This window comes from Vanacampus margaritifer, chromosome 19, assembly GCF_051991255.1.
Source record: "Vanacampus margaritifer isolate UIUO_Vmar chromosome 19, RoL_Vmar_1.0, whole genome shotgun sequence".
In the NCBI taxonomy this organism is placed as follows: Eukaryota; Metazoa; Chordata; class Actinopteri; order Syngnathiformes; family Syngnathidae; genus Vanacampus; species Vanacampus margaritifer.
This window is the reverse complement of record NC_135450.1, coordinates 9,480,022-9,505,130: the sequence shown is the minus strand read 5'-3', so window position 1 is coordinate 9,505,130 and position 25,109 is coordinate 9,480,022. Positions and strand designations below refer to the sequence as shown.

The following is a 25,109-nucleotide window of genomic DNA, read 5'->3' as shown; positions in this document are numbered from 1 at the left end:
CAGAGGTGGCAAATCCAGGTCCAGAAAGTACAAACCTGCCATAGTTTGGCTTTAGCCATTGATGCTAGCTAGCTAGCTAGCAGGTAAACGAGCACCATGGGAGCTCGCTCGGGAGCTAGCTAGCTAGCGCCTGCGGCTAAAACCAAACTGTAGCAGGGTTTTTACTTTCTGGACCTGGATTTGCTACCTCATAAGATAGCTAGCTAGCGCCTGCGGCTAAAACCAAACTGTAGCAGGGTTTTTACTTTCTGGACCTGGATTTGCCACCTCATAAGCTTGCAAACCCATGTTTTGAAATCCCAACAAACATATGAAGCTGAGCAGCTTCTCTCAACTCTCAACATTCCGCCGTATTTTCTTGCTCAATTAAGAGTCTACCGGTCCATTCTTTTGTGCTGCTACAGCTAAAAACAAACGGCGTATGAAGGCTGTGGCTAAGCAGAACGATGCAATTCCTGTAAAAGCACTTTGGCGGCTAATGTATTAGCAGGAGGCTGCCGCTCAAAGCTTTCATTGCCAAGAAATCCCGTGACTTGAGAGGCCAATAAAAGAGAGCATGCAACTTTATGTTGTGAGAAAGGTTTGTCCGTCAACTGTGAACCAAAAGGCTAGTTCTCATCAAGGATGGTGCACAGGTTATTAAGTCTGTATAAGACTGAATGGCTTTCTAGATAGAGTGGTCAAAGGTTAGAACATTGTTCCATTAGAGCCTTGTCCTGTGCTTCTCCAACACTTAATGGCAAAAGAAAATGTATCAAATTTGAGAGGGCTTCCCCCCCCCCCCCCCCCGTACCCTTTATTGCTTCTGCACTCACAGCTAAGGTGCCCTTGATTATCCCTCCCACTATGATGCACTTCTGCAGTGGGCCTCTAATGGTGCGTGCATGCAGATTTGCTAACCGGGTTAAAAAACACTCTTGATTTAGATTTAGATCCTTTTTAAACAAATGTTCAGGAAAGAAACACAAACACAGCCTTTTAGAAATTCACTCGCGGTCAATGTAACTTGTTATGACAAACCTTGGTCAAGGGATTAACTTTCCCGAGTGAGGCCTGGCAGGTTTTCTCGGCCTGTTAAACCTGTTCAAAGTCCACTAATAACAAGGTTAAGTGGAGTTTGTATTGTAGGTAACGTGCTCTAAGGCTGCATTTCCACGACATAGTGAAACAATTCAGATTGCTTTACTCCCTGATGGCACAGTTAAATATTATGTAAACTGATATTTTTCATTAAAAAAAATAAATAAAATTGAATAAGATATACTGGATCAGATGTGGGTGAAAATCATATATGTCAGATATGTGTCAGTGTGATCCTAATCATTGAAACTGATTGATGACATAAAGTGCAAAGCCAAATTTTAATACCATATTAGTTGGAAGTAAATATTAGCAGAAAGTAGTTGAAAATTGTGATTAATCACGATTAATTTTCAAACATTGTGCGATTAATTAATTAAAACATTTTAATCGCTTGACAGCACTAATATTTATCATTATTTGTGAAGATGGTGCAGGTTCAATTCCCAGCCAGTACCCTTATACCCAGCCACTTACTCGACAAAGTCGGATAAATCGACTTTAAAAATAGGTCGACTTAATTTTTCTGCCTCAAAAGCTCCGTCGGAACCATATTTGGGCCGCCCATGTTTTATGCACCGACTTATTTTTTTTGCAGACAATATAGCACATTGAGCTTCCTCAAAACACAGGAAAGAAAGTTCTGAACGTCCTGAAAAGCACTTGGGCAATAATTACTCCAATTTCCCAAATACAACCTGCCGTTCTGTTTTAGGTGTTCATCACTTAACCAGTAGAGGGCAGTCATGCACTAAACGTGCCCAGAAGAAGACATGAACAGGAAGTTATTGACCTCATGTAGCTACAACTACCCTTGTTTACTCATTGAATGATGTTGAAGCATCTTTAAGTTACTTTTAAGTAAAAAAATTTTTTTTAAATTTATTTATTTTTTAAAAAAGGAGAGCAATGATGATGTCAAATCGAATGAACAATACTGAGCTCTCCTGGAAGAAGAAGAAGAAGAAAAAAAAGTTACTTTTAAGTAGAGCTGTCAAACGATAATTTTTTTTTAAATCAGATTAATCACATCATAGAATTTTGATAAATCACGATTAATTGCTTAACAATTAATTAATTGCTTTTCTATCAAAACATTTTCCCAGCCAAATTTGAAGAGCTGTGTGTTAATTCTTTTGACATTTTATGTTATGAGGACGTCTTCAACCTTTTTTGACCCACTGCACACGCTCATCCTCCTCTTTTTCTAATCAGTTAATTACTTGCATAATTTAAAAAGGAAAAAAAAATGATCCCAGTATTGTGACATAAACAAATATTCAAAATGTGATACGCAAACATGTATTAAATGCTTTGCTTTGATGCTTGTAATTATGTTTATTGCTCAAACACAACCTGTGCTACCTGAAATGTAGCCATCCACTTGTCACACTTAAGGATAATCTATGGTCAAAATTAATAGTGCGATTAACCCTGTGTTAATTCATGCGATCATTTTTTGTGATTAATTAATCAATTAACACTTTAACTCTGACAGCACTACTTTTAAGACACAATTACATGTGTAATGTAAATTTAATGATGTATGTGTGAACTAAGTGGTAGCAGTGTACCTGAAGTGGTAATCGCTAGCGCGCTAATGCTAACCGCGATTGCTAAACATTTAGCATAGGCTAATTGTGTTGGTTTTTATTAATGCATATTGTCACCCTCTTAAAAATAATTACCTAAGCCATTTTTTTGCACATACTATTTATTTTTGCCTTAATCATCCCTTCATGATGCAAATGGTTAAAAAAAATTGTGTTTGCTAAAAAATGACTTAGGCGATTATTTTAAGAAGGTGTCATATGCATAGAAGATAATAAATTATGGGGACTTATATCCATTTAATTCAATTTAAAACAATAAAATGAAATAAATTAACTAATTAAAAAATGTATGGGGGGGGTTAAAACGATTCGATAATGACAGCACTAATGCTGACATTTTTAGACAGACGCAGTTGACAGGGTTATTGACTCCATGCAAACAGTCTATGTTGACTGCATTCACCACATAACACATTTTAGAATTGACCTGAATAGATACTGTAAACATTGTGAATCTTGTTTAAGCCTCACTGTGGGGATCCCGAACAAAAACAGGCCGTGCTGGTAAAGTGCAAGAGGCTGCAGTTTTATGGGAGGATTGACATGTGCTGCTGTCTACACACAGCTTGTGTTTATCCCCCCACCCAAAAAAAAAAAAACAATAGGGTTGCACAGATCAACAGAGTTGTCTGCCTAGAGGCAAACAAACACTTTAAGAGAATCCCTCCTTCTTAAACTGGGGTTGACGCCTCAGAGGGATTTAAAGTGCTGGTGAAGCCCGACAAATATGAAATGGGCGGTTCGGGAAGAATTGCCTCCCTGACACTTTTTAAAAAAAATTTTTTTTTTAACAATATCTGTTGTTGACACTGTATGTTCAGGCTAAGTCATTTGTACACTAAAATGGAATAGCTCTGACAAAAGATCAATGCGTTGATGAAATAGCTTACACTAGCGTTGCGCATGTAGCAGAATCATTTATTACTATTGAGTTAGGAATCGAAGACGTTGATATGATTACTTGATAGTCTTACAGTAAAAAAAAAAAAAAGTGTTTGCCTCTGCGAAACGGACAAATCTGAAGCGTTTGCAAAAGACGATAAGTGAATTGGAGGTTTTACTATCGGGCTTCGGCTGCCTCGCCGTCTCATTCGCTATCACTTTCTCTCTCGTCGCCTCCTTGTTCTCGCCGCCGCCGCATCCTTTCAGCTCTTCATTTTTCTCCCAGCACCTCATTTGACTGGCGCTCTCCTGGGCTCTTCCTTCTTATCTGCTTGCTCTCGGGGTGCCTTGCCTCTCTTAGTCCGCCGCCTTTCATACGTCCTTTTCGACTATCTGCTCTCTCTTTCTCCGCTATCTGTCTCTACAGCCTCCTATAGATCCATAAACGCCATCCGGCTGCCCCCGAGCCGACGGCTTATTCGCGGCATACATCCTGCATTCTTATGGGGTTTTTAGAAGCAGGTTGTCTTGGGAGCTGGTGACACATTGGCCTTGCTAATGTAAGCCTGTTGCTACCCCGACGAGTCCCGATTGTCGTGTCTGTTTCATTAACAGTAGGCAAGTGCGATTTTGCAGCACAGAATTAGCCCGGAGGCTTAAATATGTAGATTGTGTTGTTAATGTTCCCTTTTCAAATGTGATTCTCCGTGTTCGTTGTCTTATAGATTATACTTAGTAATTCTTTGTACGGTCACGGTAGGAAACCCATTTGGTCGGCTTTTTATAGGAAAAAAAGCCCAGTTGAGTTTTATTCTCGACCCACCTTCCTTAAATAGCTTTACATTGTCAACCCACTTCTGTTAAGAGTTTCCCCGAGGATGCGAGGCATTTATAGGAAGAGGGAATGAATCGTCTATGCGTCTGTGACCGGGTATTTTCGTCGGGAAAACATATAGCTTCGGGGGGTCGGAATCAAAGATAGCGAAAAAGTCATTATGGGACCCTGCTTGTTTCCTCCTGCACATGGGAAATTGCGGAAAACAAGATATAAAGAGATGGGATTAAAGTCGAAATATCACGCAATTCACCAGCCTGCAGGGTGACGATGTCTATGGGAAGAGTCGGTCCTTGGAAAGTTGGTTGGGTTTTTTATAGGCAGGCTAATTAGTAGATGGAAGAGGGAGCTGTGCATGTTAAGCATTAGCACCAGGTTGGTCTCACAGTTTGGAGTTTTTACCTATGAGAGGTTACCAACCCGTAACAACATAAACCGGGTTCTACCTTTCGGTGTTTAAAACCCTGGAGAACCCACGGGGTCAAATTTGGTCCCTATAAATTCTGTTACTCAAATAACAAAGACCTTTTTTTTTTTTTTTTACAAATTTAACTTGAAAAGTCCAGAGTGCCACTTCTGACCCCTGCATGGGGCCATCTAGTGGATGAATTTTGCCAAGATGGCTGGCAACATGCTGTTTTGTTGAGCTGGAAATCAATCCAAACAAAACCCTTTTCTCAGCAAACCATCAGATGGTAAAATTGTGTTGTTTTTTTTATTAATCTATTTCATATCATGTTGCACAATGCCTAGGAGTATGTTTTATATATATATATTTTGATAAATTAGCAACTTTGAGCTAGTTAAAAAAAAAGGGTTCAAATTGAAAAAACATATACAGTATTTTGGTGTTCAGTGAACTTATAGCAGTCATTTAATGTTTAATTCATAATTTTCCAAAGAAGAAAACGGTTCTTGGGTTCTCCAGGGTTCATGGGGACCAAATATCTGATGGATGCTTCCATAATTGTAGGGTTGACTATCTGTGGCAGTTGAGTTTATACCTATTTCTACATATCTGGTTTATCTTTTTAGGAGGGTTGCAAAATTGTCGAGTGTGGATCAAACGATTCATTTCTTGAATCCGACCGACCCATTAACCAAATGCGAAAAGTTCTTGTTTTACTTGGGAATGTTTAGGCGAAGAGGGGCAATGCTTAATTAGACGGAGATGGGTTTTATTCCTGAGAGGATGTGACTCAGTTCATTTGCAAAGTGACTAGAGAAGCATCATGTTTGTTGCTCGCTGTTACACTCTTGTCTCTTTGGATTCAGCTCCTGAAATATGTATGAAGCCTTCGAGGTGAAAGTTTTTGGATCTAATTGAGTGGCTGTGGGTGGAAGATCAGCCCATTTGTGCCAGGTTTTGAAGCCATGTTCAGTCCTCTGTATGCGTACCATGCCAACATTGTTATATACACAAAACAATCTCTTGTCAAAAAGCAAATGTTTGTTTTATGCTCAGGACAGTAAGTAGTGTGTATATATATATATATATATATATATATATATATATATATATATATATATATATATATATATATATTAGGGGTGTGCATCTCTACACAAAATATGATTTAATACGGTTTTTGTTACATGAGGTGCGAAACGATTAAAGGATTTTTTTTGTAGTTTTACATACATTTTCACAGACTTTTGTTGCCATTGTGCATACATTTTTGCAGACTTTTTTGTTGTCATTTTACATCCATTTTCACAGACTTTTGTGTTGTCATTTTATATACATTTTCGCTGACTTTTTTGTTGTCATTTTACATACATTTTCGCTGACTTTTTTGTTATTGTCATTTTACATACATTTTCACAGACTTTTTTGTTGTCATTTTTGCAAACATTTTCAAGGACTTTTTTGTCACTTTACATACATTTTTCAGGAATTTTTTGTCACTTTACATACATTTTTCAAAGACTTTTTTGTCATTTTACGTACATTTACGGACTTTTTGTTGTCATTTTACATACATTTTCGCTGACTTTTTTGTCGTCATTTCACATACATTTTCACAGACTTTTTTGTTGTCATTTTTGCATACATTTCCAAGGACTTTTTTGTCACTTTACATACATTTTTCAGGACTTTTTTGTCACTTTACATACATTTTTCAAGGACTTTTTTGTCATTTTACGTACATTTACGGACTTTTTGTTGTCATTTTACATACATTTTCGCTGACTTTTTTGTCGTCATTTTACATACATTTTCGCAGACTTTTTTGTTGTCATTTTTGCATACATTTTCACTGACTTTTTTGTTACTTTACATACATTTTTCAAGGACTTTTTGTTGTCATTTTATGTACATTTAAGGACTTTTTGTTGTCATTTTACATACATTTGCGCAGACTTTTTTTGTTGTCGTTTTACATACATTTTCGCAGACTTTTTTTGTTGTAATTTTTGCATACATTTTCACTGACTTTTTTGTTTACATACATTTTCAAGGACTTTTTTGTCACTTTACATACATTTTTCAAGGACTTTTTTGTCATTTTAGGATGAACTTTTCACATTTACAGTACTGTAAATGTGGCATTTATGTAAATGTGGGGGTTTACGAATTACATTCGGGGAGTTCGCACGCCAGCCAGCAACATGCAACAATTACTACTCATTGACATGGGATGGGGGTGTTGGTGGGTGGGGTTTGACGCTTACCCTGGGCTAAGAAAAGTCTGGTGGCATGCCAGGCTAATAAAGTACTGGGGGAAACCCTGTAAATGTTTGTGTATAATTACTGTCAAAGATCTGTTTTGTTTTAACATCTGACAATGCGGAAGGTTTTTGGACGTACCTGACCAATGTCCAGTGGTGGCACCCGAGCGGTCGGTGCAGCTGTTACTGACAGGAAGGAAAACGCTCTCCCATCCACTCGGGGCGTAGCGCCAGTTGTGGGACTCCAGGATGAGCGTCCGCTGGGTGCCGTACGCGATCATGAAGCAGTAAACGACGTGATGGAGCTGGCAGCCGTAACCACAACCCTTATTAATGTTGCACACCAGCTTCCTGGCCTTACTGCAGTCCGGAGGGTTCTAGAAGAAAACACAATGTTTTCAATACATTTGATTGCTTGACCTTCATCTCGGTGCTGCTCCCTGAATTTTAATAACACACGACGACTGATCTTGTTTGCTTTGTTACCTTTATTTGATATTACACGACCCGCTTCCTAACCTCAGTCGGCTTCTTCTGCTCCTACCTCTCTCTGATAATCCTACCCCACACTTTATTCTGAAAGAGTAAATGAAATTACTCTGATTTATTATTTTCACTGGACAGCAAAAGAAAATTACATATTTTTCCTGCTGTGCCATTGATCTCTGTTGCTGCTGAAACTATAAAAAGAAAAGAAAAAATACATCATTAGCAGCACCAGTGGGCCTTGCTGCTCCACTTGGTGACATGTTCCATTATTATAATGGACAAGGGCATAGTGTTTTTTTTCGCTGCCAATTAACACACAGGTCTGCTTCCATAAATACTTGTAAGCTCATATCACTTGCTGACTGAAAATAGACTCCAGGCAACGCAGTTCAACAGCGTGCTTGAAAGACAACAATCCTTTTTAGTTTCGAGATATGAAAACAAAACATCACATTTTCATTTCATTTCGAGGTAAAGTCTGATATGGTAGTCAGAATGCGTCGTTGGGATGATGTAGCTGCTTTAGAGCGCCTCGTTGTCAGCCATGAGTGCATGCAAGTAATTGAGAGAAAGTGAGAGAAAAAAAATCCGACCTGACAGACAGGGATTCAGGTTGGCGTGGCCCCTTAACTTTGCTCCCTAAAATTTATAAAAACGTTCTATTTTAGATATTGCCATGGTCCCAAAAACGTATTTATTTAGATATTATATTTATATATTATTTATTAAAACACTTTTTTTTTTTTTAAATATTTTTTTTATGCAGCCTCTGACCTGAAGAGGTTGCTTAAAACAATTAAAGTTATCACAAAAAAACGGCCAGCAGGTGGCAGCAGAGTATAAAAGATCAACCAGGACCATGTTGCAACAAGCTCTTTTTCCTCAGTGTTTTAAACAGGTTTGCGAATAATGATTAAACTTAGCTATATTCTAACGCTAATTTCTGCTAAACGGAAACAGATAGAAATACACTTTTTTTAAGATAAGATAAGACACACCTTTATTTATCCGCAGTGGAGAAATTCACAGCGTTACCCATCATATATAAATAATATGTATCACAAAAATTACTTATGTCAGGAGGGTGTTTGATGATGGGTCAAAACAGATTAAAAAACCTATTTAATCATTTGTTGATAGTGCTATCACAACATAATTTTTTTTTTTTTTTAGATCAATCGGGTAATGGGTTTGGGAGCTTTTCCCATTTTCAGCAAAAAAGGGGCGTGGCCATAACATTGAACCCTTGTCAATCACATCAGGAACTATTGAGTGAGTTAAGAGTGCCTCGTTGTCAGCCATGAGTGCATGCATGTGGTAGAGAAGGGCGGAAGATCGAGGGGGATTTTTTTTTTAGACCGGGTAGTAAAGAAGCTGGATGAAGTCGCATCCATCTTTCCAGGTGGTACTAATGGCATTCGATTGACAGTTGACATTTGAACGTGGCATTTAACGGCTCCCACTGTATTTGTTCCCCTGTATTTCACCTTTTCCCATCACTCCATTAAGTTCCTCAGTCTTCTTTCTCCCCTTGCCTCACTCAAACTTGCTTTTCCTTCCCATCTCATGAATGAGCTTTCTGATGATAAAAAGTGTTACATGTAGAACAGGAAAAAAAAAAAAAAGTGACACTAGGGGGAAAGAAACAGCCACATACAGACGGCAGCTCAAGAAAAAAAAAAGATAAAAAGCAAGCCGACAGGAGTGACACGGGCTGTTTTGTAGCCGAGTCGCGAGGTTGTGATTCCGATTCCCCGCGCCAGCCAGCTTCCTAAACAGCAATTACATGGCTGATGGGAGTGTTTTCCTCATTAGGGTTGCTGCAGATGTGGAGGGTTCACAGTATTCCACTCGCATTTAGTAGCGGGTGAGGGAGAGGAGGAGTGGGAGGAGGTTGAAAGTAGAGAAGGGGGGGGGGGGGCTAAGACAAAAAGGAAGGGAAAAATGGAACGCTCCCTTCTCCGTGTGCTGCATTGACTTTTAATCATGTGGAGACGCATTCACTCAAAGTGCTGAGCGACTTGCATACGAATAATCTACAGTAGCAGACTCACAAGGAGCTTTTGTCGAGCTTTTTGTTTGGTCTTTCATACCCGGCTGACCTTGGAGAGCGAGTCGTGCGTGAAATGTGCATGACGTTAACGTGCTGCATAGCGTTCGTGTACTCGGTGCGAAGGTGGAGTAGTGCTAAAGCGTGCGGTTAAAGAATAACAGATCCCTCGCTGTTTAAGCGATGTGGTCAAACGCAGAGAGTGATTCCATTGACGCAAACCACTTGATGTTGTTGAGGCAGGAAATGGTTGAAAGGGAGTGAATATGATAAATCGGTGAGTCATTGTGATTGTAAAGTGGAACGAAAAGAGTTTTGCACAAAATGCAATATGGGGGTCATTTACTACACTGCGCTTAATCAATGCCGTAAAAAAATGAGGTTGTTATAATAGTCAAATTGAATTATTGATTGTCTTGAAGCACTTGAGGGACAATGAAGTACTACTACTTTTATATATATATATATATATATATATATATATACATATATATATATATAAATAAATAATAATAATAAAAAAATATATATATATATATAAATAAATAAATAAATAAAAGGTGAAAACATGTTTTATATTATAGATTTTTCAAAATAGCCATCCTTTGCTCTGGTTACTTTTTTTTGCATCCTCTTGGCATTCTTACCTCTGGGAACTCCTGAAAGACGGAGACGAAGGAGTTACGTACTTACCAACACAAAAGTGAAAATAATAATAATAAAAAAAATATTATTAAAAAAAAAAAAAAACGAAAATCAAACCGAACCGAACTGTGGAATTTGTGAACCGTTCCAATATGTATTAGGTAGGGCTCGACCAATTGGCTGGCAGTTTTTTAAATGATTTTTTTTACATATTACAACATAAGAAAAAGATCTTAGAGTGTTCTGCCTGTAATTCAGATCTTTATTAGCTATAGGCTATCTATTTCATTCATTCCCATTTTTTAATGAACCAATATGACTTTTTCCAGTTTTATGCAAAACGATCATCCTTAATATCATGATCTAAAACACACTTTCCTTGGCGTGGTCTGACACGAGGTACACCCCCTGGACTAGTTTCCAGCCAATAATGGCAGGTCAAATATAAACAAACATTCACAGTCAACATCACACCTAAGGGTATTTTAGAGTTTACAATTAACCAAACATGCATGTTATTGTAATGTGGGAGGGAAGGCGGACTACCTACCACGGGGCATGTACCAAGCACTCTCATAAAAATAGCAATTTAAAGGATAATTAATCTGAAAAGGTCCTCATTCATGAACAAAGAAATTCATTCCGTATTTTGCAATGATCTTAACCCCTGGAGAACCCATGGGGTCAAATTTGGCCCCTATAAATTCTGCTACTCAAATAACAAAGACCTTCATTTTTTTTTTTTTTACAAATTTAACTTCAAAAGTCCAGAGTGCCACTTCTGACCCCTGCATGGGGCCATCTAGTGGATGAATATTGCACTTCCATGAGCCAGAGTGGTGGTGGACAAGATGGCTAAAATGCAACAAATAAAACAAAAAAATGTATATTGTTCAATGTAGCTGTGTATTTGATTGACTATTTTCTTAAATTCTAAATAGTTTACTGACATTTTTTGTTATTCAGATTTTTCGAAATGATACCCCTAAATCCCAAAGGGTCAAATTTCGCCCTAATCCTAAATTAGGGAATAAATTGAAAAAAAAAAAACATATATTTGATGGCTAAAATGCAACAAATAAAACAAAAAAATATATATTGTTCAATGTAGCTGTGTATTTGATTGATTATTTTTTTTTAAATTCTAAATAGTTTACTGACAGTTTTTGTTATTCTGATTTTTCGAAAGGATACCTCTAAATCCCAAAGGGTCAAATTTCGCCCTAATCCTAAATTAGGAATACATTGAAAAAAAAAAACATTTGAAAAAACATATATTTTGGTGTTCAGTGAACTTATAGCAGTCATTTAATGTATAATTCATAATTTTCCAAAGAAGAAAAGGGTTCTTGGGTTCTCCAGGGTTAATTATGTTAAAAAAAAAATAAAACTAAGACAATCTGTAGGCTACTACTGAAGTCTCTGCAAAAATGCACAACCGTTATCGAACAATGATCAGTTTTTTAATTTGTCATACGCAGCATGTCAAGTTTGTAGTGCGCCGATAAATGATGCTGATATCGCTCATCTTTCTTTTATATACACGCCGGCTAGAATATAGTCCGCCGCAGGATTTAGTTTGACAGTCACAAAACTTTAATTATTTGTGCTGCTCTATAAAAAAGTTGCCGACTTAAATGAACGCTCTTTGCTCTTGTGACAAGTCTGACTTCAAATGAGTTCAACCTTCACTCGCCGCGGTGCCTTAAAGTGGACGTTTGGCTGTAAACTAAAAGCAGCCTGCTCCAAAAACACTTCCAGGATGCAGTCACTTTGCTTTTTTTTGACAATAAAAACCGACCGACTAGATATTGGACCCCAACCAAAGCTCCTGCTGGTTTGACTTGGCAGTCTTTTTCATTTTTGTTTGCTATTGGACTGGTAATGCACATGTGATGTACATCAAAAGAGCCGCGCATAAAGCCCCACACCGGCAACGCTACAACGCTGGGACGGATCCTTCACCCACTTGAACAGATGGAGGGGATTAATTCTTCATAAACGTGCGAATATATTTCGCCCATTAGTTGTCGCCTTCAGTGGCCATCACTTTGCAAAGTCACAGAGGGCCTGATTTACGAAAGGTTTGCATGTCACGCACGTCGTTGGTCACGCAAACAGATGTGGAAGCTGATCTGGGATTGCGTCTTGAGACTCAACAGACTCAAAATGAACGCCAGAAACAAAATCTATTGTCACACATCGTCTATCAGCAATGGGATTTTTGAGTTTGAATGCTTTAAGGCACATGTATCAAAATCGAGGCTCGGGGGCCAGATTTGGACCGCCACATCATTTAATGTGGCCCGCAAAGGCAAATCATGTGTTGGCGACTTCTTTTTTTTTTTTTTTTTTGCTAAAATACAATAACATGTTAACATTGAGATATTGCAAGGTTTTGTTGTTTCCAATACCCAAAAACATTTTGAAAAATATTTCAACATTTTTTTTGTACTGGCTTCTGCTGTATATTGTCATGTGAGGGATCATACATTACGAGGTAAACCATAACAAAAAAAAAAAAAAAAGAGTCTGAAACACTTGATGGAAATGTTGACAGTCACAAGAAGGGGTCATGCCATACAAAAAAAATAGGGATGTTTGTTGTTACCACTTTTTTTCAGACTGATACCAGTACAGTATTCAACTCTAGAGTAGTCGCCAATACCAAATACTGATACCACTAGTATTTGATATATTAAAATATTGTAACAGAATATATTAAAGAAAGATTTCTTCTATATACCAATATCACATTTTTCCTTAAAATTGCATGAAATTAATGTACATTTTTAATGATCTGAAAGTCAACTGAAAATGTAAATAAATAGTTCCCTTAAATTAAACACACTTTTACATTTTACATACTAAAAATAGCCGATATTGAGCAAAATGCTGTATATCGGCGCCAATAATCGGCCCGGCTGATAATCAGTCTATCCCTCCTTGGGACAAATTTAATCAAACCAAACATTGCAGACTGGTGAAGTGGTCCTAGTGCCGTAAGTATCGGAGTACTAGTACCGATGTACAGCACTGGTCTACCAGCTGATGCTGATCTGGTTAATTACAAATAATAATGCCAAACTATTTTTCATTTAACTGATGCGTTAACTATGTAACAACGTAAAAATCCTTATAAAATGATAAAGGAGCAGGCAAATGAGGATACGATTCCGAACACACATCTCTCTCTAGTTATGTGACAGTAAAGTGGAAGTGCAGCTTGCTCACAGGCACGCACCCCCCCCCCCCCCCCAAAAAAAATTACTTTAGTCAAGATGATGTTAGAATCAAGAGTACTGAGAGGAAAAAAATTACACACGTCAGCTTCACGCTTCCACTTAAGAGCTTTACAGGCAGATGTGACAAGGAGCGAAGCCGCCCTTTCACCTGTACTGTACGTCAAAATGCAAAAGTGGCAGAAAAAAAAAAAAAAAAAAAGCTTGTCTGACAAAGACTCTCTAAAGGAGCTGCCATGTTCGCTGTATGAGTGGACAGATGGAGCAGGAAGACATGGAATTAGTTTAAATCAGGAATGAGGGGAGAGAATACTGCGGGTGGCACAGACAGCAGGGCCGTGCACGAGTGTGCGCACGGGCGCGTGTAGGTTAGTGTGTGTGTGTCATTTAAAACAAGGAACACACGTGAGGTATCTCTGTGCAAACGCGGGAAAAAGGCTTGCACAGGTGTGTGTGCGTGAACCCATCTGTGCATAGCTGTGGCTGTGTTTTGCGTATGTGTGTGTGTGTGTGTGTGATAAATTAGTAATGGCAGCTGGTGGAGCGGTGTGATCCCTCAGCAGCGGTGACAGCAGCTGTTAGTGGGGCTGTCTCCGCCCAGCCGGGCTGACTAGGTCCTCTTCATCAAACACGGCGGCTCGTTAATGCTGCAGGACGACCCAGCGCGGGCCGCCGCGGAGGAACGGGAGAGTGCCGGCTGGGGGTGACAGTTCGTGTGCCTGTGAGAGTTTATTCTCTCTCTCTCTCTCTCTCTCTCTCTCTCTCTCTCTCTCTCTCTCTCTCTCTCTCTCTCTCTCTCTCTCTCTCTCTCTCTCTCTCTCTCTCTCTCTCTCTCTCTCTCTCTCTCTCTCTCTCTCTCCTCTCTCTCTCTCTCTCTCTCTCTCTCTCTCTCTCTCTCTCTCTCTCTCTCTCTCTCTCTCATTCCCCTTCTCTCTCTCTTTCTCATCCCCCCTTCTCTCTCTCTCTCTCATTCATTCCCCCTTCTCACTCTCTCTCTCTCTCTCTATCTATCTCAGTCCTCCTTCTCTTTCTCTCATTCCCCCTTCTATCTCTCTCTCTCATTCGCCCTTCTATCTCTCTCTCTCTCTCTCTCATTCCCCCTTCTCTCTCTCTCCTTCATCCCCCCCCTCTCTCTCATCTCCTCTCTCTCTCTCTTTCTCTCTCATTCCCCCTTCTCTCTCTTATTCCCCCCCTCTCTCTCTCATCCCCTCTCTCTCTCTTTCCCTCTCATTCCCCCTTCTCTCTCTCTCTTATTCCCCCCTTCTCACTCTCTCTCTTTCTCTCTCTCTCTCATTCCCCCTTCTCTCTCTCATTCCACCTTCTCTCTCTCTCTCTCTCATTCCCCCTTCTCTCTCTCTTTCTCATTCCCCTTCTCTCTCTCATTCCACCTTCTCTCTCTCTCTCTCTCATTCCCCCTTCTCTCTCTCTCTCATTCCCCCTCTCTCTCTCATCCCCTCTCTCTTTCTCTCTCATTCCCCCTTCTCTCTCTTATTCCCCCTCTCTCTCTCTCATCCCTCTCTCTCTCTTTCTCTCTTATTCCCCCCTTCTCTCTCTCTCTTTCTCTCTCTCTCTCATTCCCCCTTCTCTCTCTCTTTCTCATTCCCCCTTCTCTCTCTCATTCCACCTTCTCTCTCTCTCTCTCTCTCTCATTCCCCCTCTCTCTCATCTCATCCCCTCTCTCTCTCTCTTTCTCTCTCATTCCCCCTTCTCTCTCTTATTCCCCCCTCTCTCTCTCATCCCCTCTCTCTCTCTCTTTCTCTCTCATTCCCCCTTCTCTCTCTCTCTTATTCCCCCTTCTCTCTCTCTCTTTCTCTCTCTCTCTCTCATTCCACCTTCTCTCTCTCTCTCTCTCTCTAATTCCCCCTTGTCACTCTCTCTCTTTCTATCTCTCTCTCTTATTCCCCCTTCTCTCTCTCTCTCATTCCCCCTTCTATCTCTCTCTCTCTCTCTCTCATTCCCCCTTCTCTCTTTCTCTCTCATTCCCCCTTCTCTCTCTCTTTCTCATTCCCCCTTCTCTCTCTCTCTCATCCCCTCTCTCTCTCTCTCTCTCTCTCATCCCCCCTCTCTCCCTCTCTCATATATATATATATATATATATATATATATATATATATATATATATATTATATATATATATATATAAACGCTTTAACTTGACAGCACTACTTACTATCAATATTATTGCTGCTTAATTTTGACGCGGACGTGTACCCCAGTACATGCCTTCCAAGTAAGGGGCGGTCAATCACGCGTTAAAAAAAATTTGTGGCGTTAAAGAAACTTCAAATTGACTCATAATTAACGCACTAATTCTGACACCAAAAACACACACACATACATACATATGAGCTGTCATTTAAACGTCTTTCTGGAATGTTTCTATTTTTATTCATTTTGCGTGCGTGTTTACATAAGGCGCTGACAAGCAGAAAGCACCCTACCCGTGAGGAATTTGAGCGCCGAGACGGTGTGTTATCACACCTCTCACCTGCTCCTTGTAAGAAAGCGATGCCGACAGTTACGGATGGTGCAAATGAGACAAGCAGGTGGGAAAATTCATAAGGGCTGTGGCAAGTGTATGCAAAAGAGAAACATTTGCATGGGTCCTCCCCGGATATAACGTTTTGTCGTAGGTGAGCTTGACACGTTGCGAATGAGTGTTTATGAGACAGCGTGCGAGAGCGATAGAGAGAAACAGTAAAAGTGTGTCAGAGAGAGAAGAAAGAAGCACCGCGTAATCGTCCCCAAGTACCTGCAAGTATGTGATTCTGTTCTGGACCAGATCCGACAGGTCTTTGGCCTCCTTCATCCTCCACTCGCCCACTCCATCTGCTTGGCTGAGGTAGTACAGGTCTGTCATGATGGACCTGCAACCACAAGAAATGGTTCATCTCTGCAGGAAACCCGTTTTTGCCATAAACGTCTAATTCCTAATACAAGAATCTTATGTAACAAAGTGTTTTTTTGTTGTTCAAGCATAAATCATTTCGCTAGTTGGCAGCGTAACAGGCACTTCATTCTTGCCAATACGTTGCTGCATAAAATTGTTACCAGAACATGAAAAATGAATGAAAAATAAAAGTTGTAAATGTATTAACATCGCATATGTATAACATACAAGGGACCCGATTAACAAGTCTGGCAGAAAACATAAGTTTTTTTTTTTTGGGGGGGGGGCGGGGGGGTGCGCTGGGAATACATTACTGGCATCTTGGCAGTTAACCTTACAGATATGTTATTGGAACATGACATTACGAGGCATTGGCACAATAAATATTGTACTACCCTGCCGTATTTCATATGAAATATTTTTGACATTATTCGCAGTCACTGCACTGTACAGACAGGTATGTATGTTGTTTAATGATGCTTCAGCCAGCCTTTACTTGATGTTATATTTATACTCTGATGCAAGGTAAAGTCTGACAACATCCCTGAACAACCACCGGCTAGCAGCATACGATGAATCACCTTGCACTAATCAGCTCTCACTTGACAATTTTATAGCGGGGGATATCCAATTACTACCATGTATGATACGACGTAAACAACACACACTGTGTAAAAGCAGCTGCAATGGGTTGTAGCTATTTTTTATTAGTAGCAGGAAGAGCTGCTGCGGTTTTGTGACAACCTGCACTCTGACGCAAACCGTTGCTCATCAAACCCAGACTAGTAAGAACCTTGAGCAACCTGGATGCCGATAAACCTTATTTGAGAGAGCAGGGCTGGATGCATGGAAGCAAGCTCGAATACATGGAAGAACAACTTGCATGGAAGAGTTGGGATGGGAAACCGCAACCTCATCATCACATCATCATCATAAGGGACATAGTAGCTGCATAAGACTAGACAAAGTATCAGTGGCTAATACAGCTAAAACGTCATCAAGTTATCATCATAAGGGATGGAGTAATCTGCATGAAACTAGCCAAACTAAGTGTGGCTAATACGACAAAATCGTCATCATCACATTATCACAATATCATCATAAGGGATATAATAACTGCATAGGACTAGACAAACAAAGAATGGTGAACGCTGCTAAAACATCATTATTATCATATTATCATCATTAGGGACATAGTAACTGCGAAAGACTAGACAAACTAAGAGTGGCTAATATGGCTAAAACATCATCACGTTATCATCACAAGGGACATAGTAACTGCATAAGACTAGACAAACTAAGAGGCCAATACAGCTAAGACATCATCACATTAGCATCGTAAGGGACATAGTTACTGCATAAGACTAGACAAGGAGTGGCTGGCATGACTAAAACATTATCATCAAATTATCATCATAAGGGACATAGTAATTGCATAATACTAGACTAAGTAAGAGTGGCTAACATGGCTAAAATATAACATTGTCATCATAAGGGACAGTAAATGCACAAGACTAGACAAACTAATAGTGGCTTATACGGCTTAAACATGAGCAAGTTATCACAATAGTGGCTAATATGGCTAAAACGTCACCATCGCGTTACCATAAGGGACATGGTAACTGCATAAGACTAGACAAACTAAGAGGCCAATACAGCTAAGATATCATCACATTAGCATTGTAAGGGACATAGTAACTGCATAAGACTAGACAAAGAGTGGCTGGCATGACTAAAACATTATCATCAAATTATCATCATAAGGGATATAGTAATTGCATAAGACTAGACTAAGTAAGAGTGGCTAACATGGCTAAAATATCACATTGTCATCATAAGGGACAGTAAATGCATAAGACTAGACAAACTAAGAGTGGCTTATACGGCTTAAACATGAGCAAGTTATCACAATAGTGGCTAATATGGCTAAAACGTCACCATCGCGTTACCATAAGGGACATGGTAACTGCATAAGACTAGACAAACTAAGAATGGCCACTACGGCTAAAACAGCATCACATTAGCATTGTAAGGTACACGGTAACCACATAAGATTATAGAAAGAGTGGCTATCATGGCGAAAACATCATCACATCATCATCATAAGGGACATAGCAACTGCATAAGACTAGACAAAGTAAGAGTGGCTAACACGGCTAAAACATCACTTTATCATCATAAGGGACAGTAGATGCATGAGACCAGACAAACTAAGAGTGGCTTATACGGCTTGAACATCATCAAGTTATCACAAGGGACATAGTAACTGCATAAGACTAGACAAACTTAAGAGTGGCCAATACGGCTGAAAAATCATCATCACATTGGCATCATAGCAACTGCATAAACATAATACAGCCATAACACAATGACCCCCTGACCCGCATAAGCATAATAACTGCATACACATCATATGCAATCATAACAGGATTAATGTCATATGTCAATGGGGAAATGTGATTTGAGATACAAGTGATCCGAGTTAGAGGCTCGGTCGTCTTAGCCCCTGCTTGCACATCCAACTGCGTCTTTGTGATCCTGGAAAAGTGAAGCGAATATTTGCACAAGATGCAAGCATCGGTGCCTTTGATCTTATTCCTAGCCTTTTTTTTTTTTTTTTATCTCTCCTGATTTCAAACCAGGGCAGACATGCAGAAGTTGCCAAACAGCACACAGATTAAATCAACATAAAATAAGATTGCAGATTTATTATTCCCTTCTTTGAACCCCAGCAGGTAGACAGACGCGCGGGTTTATTGCTATCCTCCACAGGGCATTGAACATACCTAAAAGTATATTATGATGATGGAAGGCTGCGGAAATAATATTACAAAGACTCTGAATGTTTTATCTGCATCTTGCTGAGTGACAACACGTTGTGGTTGTTAAGCTCTTTCTGGGAGAAATCCTATCTGCAAGACTCTGACAGAAAATGTGTGTGGATGTCGCGCACTGCCAAATATCGCGGCCATCCTCTTCGCGAGTTGCCCGAGAGCGCGAGCTCTGATGTATTCCGCTAAGGGCCAACGCAAACACATCGCACACTCTCTCAAACACACACTTATGCAAGCTTAATTTATTACTCACTTCTTTGACCCAAATCAGTCAAATCCTATGTGTCGGAGAGGTCGCGTTCAGATATTTGGTAGCTCATCCAAAGACGCGCGCGCACACAAAGCGGCAAAATGTCCTATTTTAACACTAGAGCACGGCGGATATCGCCTTTGTCTACAACCATGACTTCAGCATTACTCATTGTCCCAATTAGAATTTGGAAGCGTGGACCGTGAATGGATGTCAATTTTCCTTCCAGGAGTGTGCACAAGGGAGCCATCAGGGATCCGATGCGGGAAGCCAAAGCAAACCCTGCTTGCTGCGAAAGGTGACTATCATAAAGCTTAGAGGGGTTTGGTGGTGCTATTGATGTTCTTGTTGAGTAAAAACAAAGATCACTATTTGGAGAGTTACCTCAAGTTACCAACTTGTTTGTAACTTGAAACGTTCATAAATCAAGGTACTAGTTCCCATTGAAATACATAGAAACACAATTAATGTATCCATCTGTGCTTTGGATTATTTACAATCACTTTGAGGAAAGTATCAATTATTCGTAGAAATAACAACAGCGGGGTCTACACGCGACAAGACAATTCAACAAAAACAGGGAGCAAAACAGTACACAAAGAACAACAATGAAGATGAATGGGCTTCTTTCTTCTTGGCATTCGGTTATTTTTTTTTACAAGAAAAGCTTTGTTTGAGAAAATGGGCCTATTGTGTTCTTCACATGCCATTCTTAGTGTCACATCAATGCTACTATTTTCCCGGGACCAATTATTGGACTGCACTGTGCCTCGCACCCTCCGTTAGGCTGCGAATGAGTGTAGCGGTTAGACAAAGCCACAAAATATTAGTCAGCTTTCCATACAGTCAAATCAAATCCAATTTTTTTAAGCAAATTTACTGAAAAGGCGCAAAACAAACATGCGACTTATGCCCATTTCCATCTGTTCCTCTTTTGCGAATATTTAGAGGGGACTCTATACATCATAGAAATGGGATCCACCAGTCATTTAAAAGAAGAAGAAGAAAAACAGGAAGCGACTGCGCCGTGCGATGACGTCATATGAGTTCTTGATAAACTGTAGGTTTCTTTGCCGTTTCCCACCTATTGCATTCAATATTCACTTTTTTAATTAACAAAAAAAAAAAAACATCAGTTTCGCTGTCCCCCCAAACATACCTTAATTTATTGCCCGTCATTGCTTTGTGACTACAAACGTACGTGTGGCGTAATATCCGGTCAGCATTTATTGCCAAAATTAGCATTTTCCTTTTTTCGATTGGCTACAAAATCCACCCCCTCCAAGCGTAAAAACTTTTTGGCGAATTTTGGGCCCTTTTTGAATTTGTAGCGTTTTCATTCAGTTTTAATTTTGCATTTTTTGAAAATTCTAATAAAAACGGGTGGATGGAAACCCACTTATTGACAATGGTAACTTTAACAATCCATCCAGGTCCAAACTGAGCCTCAATAAGCACTTGACACAGGGATGTGATTTGACCAAAGTGAAATTATCTGAAAATTTAGCCGGGGGTCTGGGGGCCGCTGGCACTTTCAATGCACTCACATGACAAAGAAATAGACAAAACAACAGCATAAATTTTCAATGTATATTGAACTATCCCATATAAAATGGCAGTTTTAGTCAACTCAAAATCAGTCACATTCAAAAACATTGGACTGCCTTTGCTTTTAAAAACTATCACTGAGAATATCATCATATCTAACTAATGTGATTACTAAGTTAACACATAAATAATGTTGAAGAGTTCAAATTTCATGAACAAATAATTGTATCATGACCAAATGAAAAGTAACTCATATTAGAGCATACCACAAATGTCTTTGTTATAGCAGAAGATGTTATCTGTCGGAGTCATGTGCATACACAATAAACTACTACTAAAAAAAAAAAAAAAAAAATCGGATTTTTTTTTTTTGGGGGGGGAGATAAAAAAAAGCGGAATTCCGCGAATTAGCGGAAAAATCACATCCCTGTTGACAAAATGACTGCCCAATTTTTTTTAAAATTAATTTTAAAAAAGAGCAATTGAAATTGTATTGCAAGCGTAAATTAGAGACACAAACACCTGCTGCTTAAGTAGAAAAAAAAGAAGAAAAAAAAGACTGTGATCACAAATACAAAATGAAAACACAAGTAGCATGGAGAAGAAGCTAACACTCGCCAACCCAACATCCTCAAGGATATTGATGTCACTGAATAAGCCACATCCATTAAAATGCATTCACTGCCATTGACGACTAAAGACGTCAAAAGTTCCATTTTTATTGCACTGGCAGTAAATGAGTTAAATATACTGGAGTGCATGATTTTGGCTAAGTAACACCTGTAGTCAACTTTAGGTCCTAACTATTGAAGAGAGACAGAGGTTTTATTTTCCGTTATTGCTGGCAAAACTACCTCATATACATTGAAGACATTTGCAACTGGAGTTTAACATTTGTGTGTTCTTTATTGCAGCTTTCTTAGCCTTTCACTAGAGCACTTGCAGTGACTTAAAAAGGGAACCTGCACGAAGGTCTACATCAGTCCTGTGTGTGTGTGTGTGTGTGTGTGTGTGTGTGTGTGTGTGTGTGTGTGTGTGTGTGTGTGTGTGTGTGTGTGTCAGGGGTGAGGAATCAGTCTCTGAAAAGCTGCTTAGGCTGCAATGACTAAGACAATGGCCTCCATAAGCCACTTCAGCAGGATTAGAATGAATCACTTGGATAAGTTGCACCGGGCTTTTCTTCATTCCGCTGAGTGGAAGTCTGCCATCTAGACAGGGTGAGTCTGTGACCTTTGAACTTTCTTCGCACCCACTCAACATCCACTCGGCCTACTTACGAACTTTTGCGTGGGAGCCGGACCGCCGAGCGAGCGCACGCTAGCTCCATTAAAACGTGCACATACGTGGTTTTTCGGTGAATGTGAGCAGACCCTCTTATAGCGCCGATTGCAATTTGCCACCCGCGGGAGCGCAAGATGGCAAATTGCACTTCTCCACTTCATTAATTTGTAGCGAGAGACGTGTGACTTTCAAGCATGTAGGCTTGATGACAGGAGAGACAGACACTTCACAGCATGGTTGGTTTTGATAATGAATAAATGCTGAGTGCAGAAAGTGCATTTTGCGCACGTATAAACATTTGATTATGTTTTGTTTGTCATTTGATGGTCAGTTAATTTGTTTGTTTGTTAGAGGGGTTATAAAAAACTATACTACAAAGCCTGTAAAGATTTGGGACATCTGCCAAAGAATACCGTAAAATCCTATGAATAGCATGCACCTGTGTATAATAACTGTATTAAAACGTATTGTTTTTTTTCTCTGTACTTGAATACAATACGGCCCCACAGATTTGTGGGTAAACTTTATTATCAGAGTCAATAATACGAATGAATTTATGAATGAATGACTCAAAACATACCATCCATCCATCCGAGCTTTTAAATCCAGGATAAAAACTATGCTCTTTTCTACGGATAGACAAGAAGCAATACCAGGTAACATATATTTGTTGTCATAATGCGGGCCGCTGGAAGTGGATAGTGGGCCACAAATAAGCCCTCTTACCATATTTTGGACACCCCTGCTTGGGGCATCTTCCAAAGACTAACCATTTTGATAAAGCATACAAAAAAAGTGACAGTTTTGAAAATATCCAGCAGAGGCAAGCGGTGGTGAAAAAAAAAAAAAACTAGCTGTAGCTGTAGCTGTGCAATTATTTTACTGCCACCTGCTGGATTGGAGTGGAACAGCATTGCCTGGCACTTGATGCTTTTGCAAACTGACGTTTAAGTGATGGTGGAGGTCAGCGCTATTGTACTTAGCATCGCATCTAATGCCTTCTAAAGGCCTGACCTATTTAAATGCTGGTCACAGGTAAATTGATTCCATTCAGCGAGACGGGTGAATGAAAGATTGCGTTTATTTGACGGGCGCAGCGCGTTACGGTAAGCGCACAGTGGCGTCTTATCAGCATTGAACGCATGAATAGAAGGTGAGTCGATTAAACACTACTATTTGTATGCACATTAGCTACTGGAATTGTACAATTAAACCCTCTTGATCAGTAGGTGGGTCAAACCAATTGATTATACTAAAGGATTTGGACAATCGTGTTTTTGATCTCAAGTTTGGATTACTGATGCTGTGTTCCGTAATTAGAATCGTCTCAAAACATTCATCCAACGCAGACTCGACCGTGAAAGTCAGGCGCGTGAACCACTAAACAATCACTGACTCCATGTCTTGGAACAATGAGGGCATAATGGATATAACAAACAGACGGAGAAGTGAATTCAGGCCAAACTAGTTTGCTGCGTAAACAGGCTGCTGAGGGCCAATCAAAAGCGAAAGTAAAAGTGAAGATTTTGACCTAAAAAAAAAAAAGTTTGCCGTAAACACTGTAATTGTGTAAATACACGCAACACAAACAAATTGAATGGAGTGTAAAGGTCTTAATTTCTGATGGTGTAGTGCTTCACTTGGCTGACTTTCTTATGTGTTTGAGTGCAAGCAGTCCAGGAAGATCCGCTTCCACCTCCTCATGTCCCGGAACAGGATAAACAGTCCAGAGATAATAGATAAGAGACTTTGTTTGCGAACCAAAGCAATTTTTCCCCATTAAAATGAAAAGAAATCAAATTCCGTCTCAGAACCCAAGCTATATTGACTGTACCGTCTTTTATGGGTTTAGATAAAAAGCAATATATGAATAAATGAGCCCCTTTATTGCCTTTAGTTCTTAAGCATAGCGCAGAGCAGACGTGGATCTTCCCACCGAGTCGACGGACCCCCGCTGATTTGTCCCCCCCACCACCAACAGATGGTTGATTTCGCCATAACAAATTTTGTAACAAGATCAGAAACACAAACAGCAAACACCATTCTCGTGTTTAGCTATTGCAGAATTTCCATCTTTTTAAGAACAATTGCATGCAAATATTGAAGAAATGTGAAAACTAGGGCACAACCAATATGAATTTTTTGAGGCTGATGCAGATTTTTAGCCAGAATTTTTATTTATTTATTTTACAGATTACTGATTAGTCAGCCAATTAATTAAATATATTTAATGCATAAAATAACACATGCCCCCCCTGGCATTGCTTCACGGCTAAATTGTTTTATTGTTTGTTTTTGTATCTTCGGTCTTGAAATTTACTTTTCACGGGAATTTAAAATATTTTCTCACATTTAAGAAATACCTGACAATTTTGAATATTTTTAAGTTATATTTACAATTTTTTAAATAAAATAAATACTATATAAAATACAACAATTGTGAATCGAAGAAACTTGTTTCATGTTATGTTCCCCTTCATGTGGCAATTAGTATGGGTCTTAAATGTACGTGGCCAAAACATGCCTAATTAAAATTAAACTTCTCTAATAAACTAACAAGTGTGCAGAATCTTTTTAATGTATATTTAGAATTCTTAAAATAAAATTAAAATAAATAAATATTACATACTGTAAAAAAAAAAATCAACATATATTATATAAATAATAAATAATGTAAAAATCGGTAATGTGTAAGATCCTTAACTGAATCAAGAATTAACTAAAGTGAATTGTAAATTGAATAAAATTGGGCAATTGGGGATCTAATCAATTACATTTTTTTTTAAATCTGACTTGA

At 39.2% G+C, this 25,109-nt stretch overlaps 1 protein-coding gene across 1 annotated transcript in view; it reads right to left on the bottom strand.

Annotated features, from left to right (window-relative positions):
- fut8b (fucosyltransferase 8b (alpha (1,6) fucosyltransferase)) overlaps nt 1–25,109 on the bottom strand; it is a 127,654-nt gene that overhangs the window by 17,351 nt on the left and 85,194 nt on the right. The window contains exons 5-6 of the mRNA XM_077553350.1: nt 16,262–16,376; nt 7,223–7,460 (exon numbers count right to left, since the gene is read on the bottom strand). Of these exons, the coding sequence (XP_077409476.1) occupies nt 7,223–7,460; nt 16,262–16,376 (353 nt within the window). The remainder of the gene's footprint in view (nt 1–7,222; nt 7,461–16,261; nt 16,377–25,109) is intronic.